Here is a 12,504-nt window from a genome sequence, read left to right as displayed (position 1 = left end):
TCGACAAATATTAAGTGTCTACCCTATGCCAGGCACAGTACTAGGTTTATAGTAGTGAACAAGATTGACAAAGTCTCTGCCCTCAGGACCCTTGTAATCCAATAAACGTGATAAAAAACTAAACCCCATTGCCTTTGAGTTAATTCTGACTTACAGTGACCCTATAGGACAGAGTAGAATTGCCCCATAGTGTTTCCAAGGAGTGGCTGGTGGATTTGAACTGCTGATCTTTTGGTTAACAGCCATAGCTCTTAGCCACTGCACCATCAGGACTCCAAAAAAGATGACCAAACCAAAAAACCAAACCTGGTGCCATCAAGTTGATTCCAACTCATAGCGACCCTATAGGACAGAGTAGAATCCCCCCATAGAGTTTCCAAGGATCACCTGGCGGATTTGAACTGCTGACCCTTTGGTTAGCAGTAAACCACTAGGCCCCCAGGGTTTCCAAAAAAAAGACCGTAAAAAAAGCAAATGAGTGATAACTGCTAAGAGGAAAAAGAGGGTAAAGGGGAAAAAAAGAGATGGGAGAGGCCAGCATTACCTTAGGTAAAGTTATTAGGGACGATCTCTCTGCAAAGTGATTTGACTTAAGTCTAGGAGAGGCATGTCCCAGGGAGAGGGAACTGCAAGCGCAAAGACCCTGAGGCAGGAACATTCTTGGAGCGATTGAGAGATATTGTGGGTGAAGTGAGTGAGTGAGGGTAAGTGGGAGGTTGTTTGTTTTAAATATGTTTGTTTATATCATGATGGGAATGATACAGTACAAAATTATTGCCATAGAGGGGAAAAATTGAGAGGGAGAAGTCTGTGTGGGTGGGTATAATTGCAGATGCAAAGTCCTTGAGTAGGCAGCCCATAGGCAGGAGGGATGGAATTCAGTGTGTGTGTGAGTGTATGCGCGTGTGAGTGTATGCGCGTGTGAGTGTATACGCGTGTGAGTGTATGTGTGTGTGGCCTCTGGAGCACAGACGGCTTCTCCACTGCAAGGAGGGAAGCGGGAGCCTATGGGCACAGATGCAGGGAGGTTTTTAGAGCAGGACGATGAGCAGGCTTAGTAAGGTCAGCAGGTGGAGGGAAGTGAGAGTGAAGGAGATTTGAGGAGAGAAAAGAATTAGTGAAGTAACAATTTCAGACAGAATGAGGGAATATAGTGAAAGATCCTATCTAAGCGGAAAGAACACAGTTCTCAGCTTTTCGTGGATGGAGCTAGCCTAAAAGCATCTTCCTTAACTGGTCATACCTGATTCAAGGGCAGGCAGCACCTAGCAAGAGGACACACATTTATTTGGCCAAGTCCACATCTCTGTGGTGATGGCAGATTCTGATACACACTGTTGCTACTACTAGACTGCTAACCCCCTTCCCGCCTTCCTTCTTCACTCCCATCCCCGTGGGTCATCAACACAGTTTTTGAGTTATATGTTGTAACTCACATGTATGTATGCAGACATTTACTTCTCTGCTTTTTTAAAAATACCCAGAACCAACCATGGGCCCTTGTTTTATATCTCCTCCACATCTCTTCACCAGAAACCCAGCACACTTGAGAGGCAATGCCCTGCCTCTGGGTACCACATAGCCTTTTATGTGAATACCGTAGATCTGGGCTGAGCTCTCTGTGTGCTGTGCAGCCTGCCATTCAACCCGTTGTGTACAAACATGCAGACATATGGAGGAAGTTCACAAAACACTTGTCCTGATCATCAGGAACCATGCCCATGTACTGAAAATTAAGATGACTTGAAGGTAAAAGATCATAGCCTTCAGTGTGGATTATATCTGAATTAAAGAAAATGATAAGGTTTTCACTGGCCAATTTTTTTCAGAAGTAGACTGCCAGGTCTGTCTTCCTAATTTGGAAGCTCCGCTGAAACCTGTCCACCATGGGTGACCCTGCTGGTATTTGAAATACTGGTGGCAAAAGCTTGCAGCATCACGGCAACATGCAAGCCACCACAGTATGACAAAATGATAGACAGGCGGCAGACCTTGCTTGCTGGGGGTGAAGAAGACTTGAAGCACTTCCGGATGAAGATCAAAGACTACAGCCTTCAGTATGGATTACATCTCAACATAAAGAAAACAAAATTTCTTACAACTGGACCAATAAGCAACATCATGATAAATATTGAAGTTGTCAAGGATTTCATTTTACTTGGATCCACAGTCAACGCCCATGGAAGCAGCGGTCAAGAAATCAAACAATGTATTGCATTGAGCAAATCTGCTGCAAAAGACTTACTTAAAGTGTTCAAAAGCAAAGATACCATTTTAAGGACTAAGGTGCACCTGACCCTAGCCATGGTATTTTTAATTGCCTCATATGCATGCGAAAGCTGGGTAATGAATAAGGAAGACCAAAGAAGAATCGATGCCTTGAATTATGGTGTTGCTGAAGAATATTGAATATACCGTGAATTGCCAGAAGAATGAACAAATTTATCCTGTAAGAGGTACAGCCAGAATGCTCTTAGAAGCAAGGATGGCGAGACTTCATCTCATGTACTTGTCCCTGTTATCAGCAGGGACAAGTCCCTGGAGAAGGACATCATGCTTGGTAAAGCGGAGGGTCAGCAGAAAAAAGATGGATTGACACTGTGGCTGTAACAATGGGCTTAAGCATAACAAAGATCATGAGGATGGTGCAGGATGGGCAGTGTTTCGTTTTGTTGTACACAGGGTCGCTATGAGTTGGAACTGACTCAATGGCACCTAACAACACCAAAGAAAATGAAAATTCTCACAACTGGACGAATAAACAACATCATGATAAATGGAGAAAAAATTGAAGTTGTCAAGGATTTCATTCTACTTGGATAAACAATCAACACTCATCGAATCAGCATTCAAGAAATCAAACAACGTATTGCATTGGACAAATCTGCTGCAAAAGACCTCTTTAAAGTTTTAAAATGCAAAGACATCACTTTGATGACTAAGGTGTATCTGACCCAAGCCATGGTTTTTTCAATTGCGTCATACTCATGTGAAAGCAGGATAATGAAAAAAGAAGACAGAAGAAGAATTGATGTATTTGAATTGTGGTGTTAGCAAAGGATATTGAATATACCATGGCCTGCTGGAAGAATGAACAAATCAGTCTTAGAAGAAATACAACTGGAATGTTCTCAGATGCGAGGATGGTAAGACTTCATCTTGCTTACTTTGGACACATCATCAAGAAAGACCAATCACTAGAAAAGAGCATCATGTTTGGTAAAGTATGGGTCAGCAAAAATGAGGAAAGCCCTCAATGAGCTGGACTGACACAATAGTTTCAACAGTGGGCTCAAACATCAAAGATCATGGAGATAGCACTTCACCTCTTTGAGACTTCATTTCATGATACGCATAAGATCATCATGAGTTGGAGCCAACTTGACAGTGGCTAACAACAACGTGTGCCTTTTGTGCCTCTCAGAAAGGAGAATGCTCTGAACAAGGTCTTTCCAAAGGAGAAATCCCAGGTTTGGATTGGGTGTGTTCCAGAATGTTCACCACATCAGGGCTCCAGCTGGCTTGGGTTTGTGCATTGAGGCAGTACCTGTAAGGCCTGGTAGAGTCCAGAACCTTAGTGAGTGATGGCTATGAGTAGGGGTTCTTGGCAGCGTAAATATGGCATATGTACCCAGGGCTGTTGATGAATGAGTGTGGTTAAATGCTAGTCTCTCTAGTTTTCTGAGCCTGCCGTAAGGGCGGGCATTTAAACTTTTGCCAGAGGGTTCTTTCCTGAGCTGGCTTTCTTTCCATACATCTGGGAGTGGGCAGGTGTTTGGAAAATCACACAATTGCTATTCCAGTGCTGCTTCACGCTCTGTCCAAATCTACAGCAGGATTTTTTGATGTAGCTCGAGGCCCAGCTATGCCAGGATGGAAAGTGTTTCGTTCATAGGTGTTGTCACCAGACCCACATAGGGTCCTGGTTCCAGCTTGTCTTAGCTGTGTGGTTTGAGGCAAGGCACTTCACTTCTTTGAGACTTTGTTTCTTCATCTTTAAGTTTTGAATAGTTTGATATAAACTACAGAGTTTTGTGAAGATTAGGAAGAGTGAAGTGGCTTAATGGGCATGGGATTTCCTTTTGGAGTAATACGAATATTTTGGAATTAGGTAGAGGTGGTGGTTGCATGAAATCCCTGGGTGGCACAAACAGTTAAGCCTCGGGCTGCTAACTGAAGGGTAAATCCACACAGTAGTGACGTGGAGGAAAGTCCTAGTGATCTACGTCCGAAAGATCCCAGCCATTGAAAGAGCTATGGAGCGCCGTTCTGCTCCGAAACGCATGGGGTCCTCATGAGTCAGAATCTACTCCGTGGCAACTGACCTTTTTTTTTTGTTTTTGATGGTAGCACAACACTGTGAGGGCACTAAATCTCATGAATTTTTTGTTTTAAAATGGTTAATTTTGTTATGTGAACTTAACCTCGGTAAACAAAAAGCACTGTGTGGTGGTGGATTTTCTTCTCATCTCTCCCTCTGTATTTCTTTGGGGAAGGGCCCAACTCTTAGTATTTTTGTTTGCTTGTTTTTTCCAGCGTCTAGCACAGTGCTTTACACATAGCAGACAATTCAGAAAAGTTGAATAAATAAATGAATGAGTGTTCAAATAATAAAATGGAACTTAGGGAACGCAGCTATAATCCACATCTGGTTTCTTAAAACAATAAAAAAAAATTTTTTTTCTCAAAACAATACAGTATTTATATTGTGAGTTCAGTTGCAGAGTATATATGAGAGGCTTTTTAATTCAGGCAAATAATCAAATATGTTAGGAACAAGGAAAGACAGTTTTTTTCCATCTTTCTGAAGAAAGCATAGGCCACTCCACGGGCCTCTGGGAAAACATTGGCTTATCCCTTGGGGACTGTCAGCTTTGGATCTCAACTCTGTTTAGTTGTTTATTTGGATACCCTCATCTGCTTTTTTTCTAGTCCCTTCTATTAGATTTGCTATTTCCCATGTGATTAGGCCAATAATAGCCTAGTAAGTAAGCACCTTGTCCTGTTTATCTTTCTTTATCCTTACCTCTCTGTCTGGAATAGTGTCTGGTACAGAGTAGGTGGTCAGTACAGGTTTGTTGCATGGGTGGATGAATAACTGAACACCAGGGTGTGAGAATCCTCTTATTCTCTCTCTCTGCCCACCTCTCTTGACTGCTGTTAGTTTTTGTCCTGCTTTATTTAAGGTTATTTTTAAAACATTGGACCTCAGGTACAGAGTTGGATTAAGGATTAGTCATAACTCTTAGATTTTGACATGCTCTCCTCATTGGTCTGTGCATGGCCTGCTTTAATGTATGTATAGATGGGCAGGCACATACAGGGAAGCAGCCATCGTTGAAGACTGTTTACTACTTGTATATTGTATCTTTCAGTTTTTAACTTTCCATTCACTTCTTTAAGGTATGTTTGGTAAGCCAGAACTCTTAATTCTAATATAGTAAAATTACCCGTCTCTTCTTTTATAGTAAATGTTTTCTGTATTTTGTTTAAAAAACTCTTCCTTGCTCCAAGGTCTGAAAGGTGTTTGCCTTTGTTTTCTACTAAATAGATTTAAAAATTTTATTCTTGACATTTAAGTCTAAAATTCATCTGAAGTTGATTTTTTTTTTTTTTAATGTGGTTTGAGTAACCCAACCCTGTTGCCATCAAGTCTTTCTGACTCATAGAAACCCTATAGGACAGAGTAGAACTGCCCCATATAGTTTCCAAGGAGCACCTGGTAGATTCAGACTGCTGACTTTTTGGTTAGCAGCCTTAGCTGGTAACCATTATGCCACCAGGGTTTTCGTGGTTTGGATAGGGATTGGATTTTATCATTTTCCATATGGCTGTAGAATACCCCTTTTTTCCCACTGCTCTGACATGCCACCGCTGTTAAATACTAAAAAAAAAAAAAAAAAAAAAATACTAGAGTTTCACAAATACAAGGGTCTGTTTTTGGGTTCTCTGTTCTGTTCCATTGGTCTGTTTTGTCTCATCTTGCCCTGTCTTAATTACTAAATCTTCATAATAAGCCCTATATCTTGCAGGGAAAGACATCTGCTTTCCTTCTTTATCAGTATCCTGGCTTTTCTTGGTCCTTTTTTTCTTCAATACAAATTTTAGAATTATCATGTTCCATGAAATTCTCTATTGACTCTATAGATCACTTTGTGGAGAATTGACAAGTTTTTGATATTATTTTCCTATCTAAGAAAATGGTACCTTTTCATTTATTTAGATTAGAAAAATCTCTTAATAAAATTTTATAATTTTCTAAGCTTTTTAAAGTTTTTATTTATTCAGTTTATTCTGAGATACTTGATATTCTCTGACACTCTTGTAAATGGTATCTTCTCTTCAATTACATTTTCTAGTTGTTTGCTGCCGTTGTACAGAAAAGCAATGACTTGTGTATTTATCTTATATCGAGTCACCTTACTAAACTCTCCTGGCATTGGTAATATATTTTTGTATAGATTGATTTGTGGTTTTAATGTAATTTTATCATTCACAAATTATAACAGTTTTATTTCCTGTATTCTGAACATTATACTTTCTTTTTGGTCCTGCTTTTAAAACCCCCTCCTTATTCTTGTCTCTTGCCCAATTTACTTTTTATTTTTTTGTTAAAAACAGCAAGTAGAATCAGAGATGGCTGATACTTATAGAGTCATAAGCCCCCCTTTTTTTTGTGTATCCACACAATGCATTAAAGTTAGTGTCAATATCTACTGGAATACGTGGCTACAGAAAAAGTAGTTGTGGTCTCTTCCAGTGATAGTCATTGTGGCCTCTTCCAATAGTAACCATAGGAAGGAACAGGCTGCCTGATGATCTTCCTGGCTAGGAAGGCCTTTGGATTCTTTTCAGCTCTGATTTACAAATTCTGTTTTAAAAACTGTTATCAGTTATTGCATTTTTAAAAGGCAGCGTTATGTTATCTTCTCTCCAAACCCTGCTTCTCAGTCCCAAGGCCCTAGTTTTAGAGGTTGGTCATAACTTTGGCCTCTCTAGAAGGTTCTTCAACCTCAAGTCTAATCATCCATGTAACAGTTGCTCATAGGCTTAAATCTCCATGAAAAAAGATTTGGAAGCCTGGATAGAGTTTCTAACATTTTAAAAAGGCATGTTTCTGATTCTTTTCACTTCTATATCCATAGTCTCATTTCCTCCAGGGTACTATTGAATTCTTAACCTAAGCTGATTTGTATTAAATATTACATTCGAGATGTAGGGTAAAAATCACGGAAACTTCAAGAAGATAATAAATGAAAGAAAAGACAAGAATATTTTAATAAAAATATTTGAAGAGAAAATTCTCACACTGACCATTTAAAAGTAATTTTAAGACACCAGACTTTCTAATTATTAATTTTTTAAATTAATTTCATTAATTAAGTTTCAGAATGAATTTTTATTTCTTTTTATTTTTCAAAGAAAAAGTATATAATTTTGCTTATTAATATTTAACTTAAGCTAATGGAATTTTTATTAGAACTTATTTTATCTGGCAAAAGAAACTATCACCTAAACTTTGCTAATACAGTTAATCTAGAAAAACCATCATCCCTGGCTTTCCTAGATTGATAAGTTATTTCTATAAACTTTCTGCTGTGAAGGTTTTTTCTGATGACACATGCACAAATAAACAGAAAGTTTGACTCATTTTTATTGCCTGGGCAAAGCTCTCCACTACTAATTCACCTTTAGCTTGTGTACCTATTATAGCAGTTAACCTTCCGAATGTCAGTGTTGATACTAACTTGGATTATTGACATGCTCTTTTTGCCTCTAAATTTATTATTTTTAAAAATATGTGCATTCACCTTATTGATTTTCCACACTCAGACCTCATATTGAAGCAATTAGTCTTTGACCACACAATTAGTAGTTACTAAGTTCCACAGCCTGTGTTCTTACCCAGTATGATAAGTGATATGAGCAGTTTTATTTGGAGTAGCAGAAGGACTAGGCTGTCAGCAGAAATGATGAGATGATTTCAAGTGAAAGAGACCGTGGAACCACAGCCCTTAGCCTTGTGAAGGCTACCATTTAGGACTGTTGTTTTTAGTTGCCTTTGAGTCAGTTTTGACTCATGGTGATCCCACGTGTGCAGAGTAGAACTGCTCCATGGGAGTTTCAAGGCTGTGATATTTTAGAAGATCTCCAGGCCTGCCTTTCAAGGCAACCTTTGGGTGTGTTTAAACTGCCAACCTTTTGTTTAATAGTCAAGTGCTTAACCGTTTGCACCACCCAGGGTCCCCATTTAAAACTAATTATAGGAAACACTATATGTTACTGATCCAAAGAATGGCTTATAAAGCAAAATTGTAGCCGCTAGGTAGGGGACGACAGTACAGGGTGGCGATTATACATGTCATCTTTAGGGCCCTGGGCTCATGGCCTGGTTTACCATTTACCAGCTGTGTGATTCTTGGGAATTACACTTGTTTAAGCTCTCTGTTTCCTCCTGTAAAATAGAGGTGATAATAATAATCTTGGGATGTAAATGTGAAATGCATAATAGGTGCTCTATAAATGCTACGGCTGCTAACAAAAAGGTTGGCAGTTTGAATCCACCAGTCGCTCCTTGGAAACCTTAAAGAGCAGTTCTACTCTGTCCAATGGGATTGCTACAAATTGGAATCTACCTAACGGCAGCGGGTTTGGTTTAGTTTTGGTATAAATGCTCACTTTAATAATTATTATTATTTTGAAATTGAGAATCACCATAACAACACACACACAAAATCTCCATTCCTCATATCTACACTGCAGAGATAGAGAACAAAGTAGGTCATAAGTGTCTTCATTCTTGGAAGAGATTTGCTTCTAACCGGATATAAATCTCTTAAACTTTGAGAAGTTTTAATTCTCTCATCAAATAATTAAACTGGTAAAATGTCCTCTGGGGAAAAAAATATGAAAATTGAAGATCATTAAAGTGAAAAGTACTAATAAATGTTTAGGTATCCTAGCTTAGTAACTAATTATGCCTTTTATGATGATAGGAGCCCTGCTGACACAGTGGTTAAGGCGCTTGACTGCTAACCGGAAGGTTGGCGGTTCATAAACCACCAGTATCTCCACAGGAGAAGGACAAGGCAGCCTCCTTCCGGAGAGATTTACAGTCTCGGAAACCCTACGGAGTCATTATAAGTTGCAATTGACTCTGGGGCTGTGGGTTTGGTCTTTTTTTTTTTTTTTTTAATTACGATAATAGAATTTTATAGAAAGAACCCAAAATTTATTTGAAAACTTGTTGGTTGAATTATTCCTTCAGGAAATATTTATGGAGTTTCTAGACAGTGTGCTGGACTGAAGTCATATAGTGGAAAGTAAGACATATATAGGATCTGACCTCATGAACTTAACACTGATGGGGTTACATACCCCCAGGTGCTACCTCTGAGCTGCATAGATATCTTTGTAGAATGTTGAGATAAAGTTTTCATGAGTTACATCACGATGTATGGAAGAACCAGCAACTAGAAACTAGCTGGAAACATTTAGTCATACATTTGGTCACAGCCAGGATTGAATTTGTCTTTGAACATTTAAGAATTAACTTCTAAGGTGATAGCTGGGGCAGAGCCATCCCTTTGTTACAGCACGTGTCTGGGGAGAATGTGGGTATTAGTTGGCTTCTTTGTCCCTCTCCTATGCAGTGGTTATGCTCTAAGATAGTTTAGTGTAGGAGCAGAGTAGTTCAGTAAAGTCTACCACTGGGTAAACATGATCTTTTGACCTAATTTAAAATGTATTTAATGTATAAGAAAAGCCCATGTTCAACTTTTTAGCTTGTAATGGCTGTAGAATTATTCATTGCAAAAAAAGAATAAAAATAACCTGCCTACCAACAACGAGTAATTTAGTAAAACGTTAAAGATTATAATACCAAACAGATGATCACCCTAGTAAAACTGGACTCCCGTTTACATACTGAATTAACTCTCAGCTTCTTGCTCTGATATTCACAGCTCAGCCACATCTCCCCGTTTACAGCCATCACCTGTCTTTTAATGTTTATGCTGTTGTCAAACTGGCCTACATGGCCTCTGTGCCTTGGTCCTCCACCTGAATGCTTTTCCTATTTTCCACTAACTGCTGCATATCAAAGTCCTATCCATCCTTCACAGGCCAGCTTAAATTCCCTGTCTTCCACCCCGCCTTTCCTGAGCTCCATGGAACATCTACTGTCTTTGAGCCTCAGCACTCTGTACTCTCCTAGGGCACTTCCCTTACCACACTTTCTATGGGTATTTGTATACTTAATGCCTCTGCTGAGACGCTGGGCAGGGATCCTCTTTGTTCCCTAATGCCTGACATGGACTTGCCTAGAGCAGGTTTAAAGAGTAAAAAACAATTTGTCAAAGTGAAAACATCTTTGCATCCCAAGTCCAAGAGGCTTGTCTTCAAGTGTCACATAGGATAAGAAAAACATAGCTGTAAAGATGGAAGATAAATATAATCTATATCCTAGAAACATGATAAACAGGAGTATAAACAAGTAGTATGGTTTCAGATTAAATGAAAAAGGGAGAGCCTTACAACCGTCTTCAGAATACATTGTGATGAATTTCAATAGCTGGCATCTCTAAGCTGTATAAAAGTCTTTGTTTTGGTTACCTCTTTTACTAAATTGATAAGAAAAAAATTACTTGAAAATGAAGAGAAAAACTTGTTTCCTCCCAGGGCCAGTTCTGTGACTACTGCAATTCTGAAGACCCCAGGAAAGCACACCCAGTCACCAATGCCATTGATGGAACCGAACGTTGGTGGCAAAGTCCTCCTCTTTCCTCAGGCACACAGTACAACAAAGTCAATGTCACCTTGGATCTAGGGCAGGTGAGTTATGCTTTCAATTGAATTGGAAAAAATTAGTTTGAATTGTTGGTTTTGTGATGATTTCTGATATAACTGTCATTATTTTAAAAAATTAGTTTGAATTCACTAATCCTTGTTAAACTTGCACCATTAATGTTTGCTTCCTTGAACACCCACCATAGTGCCTGTCACAATGTAGCTACCTAGACCTGTCTGTGAAATGAGCTAAAAGATAGTTGTAAATAGTTTAATTGGCAAAGATATTTTTTAGAGCATTCTATTTCCTAGAAATCCTGATTCCGTGAACACTGACTGCCATAGCTTTTGGCCTGTTTGCCCAGACTTTTCCTCCTGTGGTCAGCAAAGATGGCCTCCCAAGGGGCCTGCCCTGTGGTGTATACACCCTATATAATCCCCTCCCCCTGGAGTATCACCAGTACCGTGAATATGATGGATTTTACTACCAGGCATAGGTGGCATGACATGACAAAGAGATTTTCAGATGTATTTAGGGTCGCTATGAGTCGGAATCGACTCGATGGCACTGGGTTTTTTTGGTTTATTTAAGGTCCCAAGTCAGTTGATCAAAAAGAAGATTGTCCTGGGTGAACCTGACCTAGTTAGGGGAGCTCTTGACCCTTCCTGAAGGAAGAGATTTGAAGCATGAGAAATTATTCTGCTGGCCTTGAAGGGGAAAACCTGACATGTTGTGAACTGCATCAGAGGATGGCCACATGACATAGGACCCCAGAGCAGGTTCTAGGAGCTGAGAGTGGCCCCAGCCAACAGCCAGCAAGAGAGCAGGGACCTCAGTCCTATGACCACAAGGAACTGAATTCTGCAAACAACACGTGGGAGGTTGGAAGTGGGTCTTTCCACACATCCAGCCGACACCATGATCTCAGCCTTATAAGACCCTGATCAGAGAACCCAGTCACACTGTGCCCAGACTGCTGACCTCAGAACTATGAGATAGTAGATGGGTGTTTTTTTAGGCTGCTAAGGTTATGATAATTTGTTATACAGCAATAGAAACTAGTATACCTTTTTATTTCCTCTTTGAGACCTGGTAGTATCTCCCATCTATTTCATTCTACTCATTTAACAAACATTTATTGAGTTCCTTCTATGTGCCAGGCACTGTTCTAGGCATCTGGGATAAATCAGGGAACCAAATAGATGATAATGCCTTTCCTCATGGCACTTTCATTCCAGTAGGGAAGATAGACAGTAAAAATAACTGTATATCGTATGTTAGAAGCTGATACGGGCTATGGAAAAAAGAAAAAGTAGAGCAGGGTAAAGGGGTTCATGAGTGCCAGGGACAAGGGTAGTCAGGAGAGAGCTCATTGAAAAGGTGAGATTTAAGCAGAGACTTGAAGCAGGTGAAAAGGGTTAGCCATGCAGATACCTATCCCCCAGACAGAAGGAACAGCAAAGCCCTAAAGTGGAACTTGTCTGGAAAGTACAAGGAGCAGCATAGAGGCCAGTGTCACTGGAGCAGAGTGAGGGAGCAGGAGAGCAGTGGGAGAGCAAATCAGAGCAAGAACGGATGGGGCCTGATCGGGTAGGGCCTCATAGGCCATGGTGTTTAAGTGAAGTGGAAGCCATTACAAGGTTTCAAGCAGAGGAATGACATGATCCAACGTACCTTTTAAAAGAATCTCCCTGGCTGTTTTGCTGAGGATTGTA

The 12,504-nt window shown here is 39.9% G+C and overlaps 1 protein-coding gene across 1 annotated transcript in view; it reads left to right on the top strand.

The window, feature by feature from the left end:
• Window positions 1-1,971: 1,971 nt before the first annotated feature.
• LOC111749628 (laminin subunit alpha-3-like) overlaps window positions 1,972-12,504 on the top strand; it is an 89,690-nt gene continuing 79,157 nt past the window's right edge. Inside the window, exons 1-2 of the mRNA XM_023544155.2 lie at window positions 1,972-2,057; window positions 10,659-10,833. Coding sequence (XP_023399923.2) covers window positions 1,972-2,057; window positions 10,659-10,833 — 261 coding nt within the window. The remainder of the gene's footprint in view (window positions 2,058-10,658; window positions 10,834-12,504) is intronic.

The sequence above is a fragment of the Loxodonta africana genome, chromosome 11, assembly GCF_030014295.1.
Source record: "Loxodonta africana isolate mLoxAfr1 chromosome 11, mLoxAfr1.hap2, whole genome shotgun sequence".
NCBI classification, from domain to species: Eukaryota; Metazoa; Chordata; class Mammalia; order Proboscidea; family Elephantidae; genus Loxodonta; species Loxodonta africana.
The sequence above is the reverse complement of the archived record's forward strand: the minus strand, read 5'-3'. Positions and strand labels throughout refer to the sequence as shown.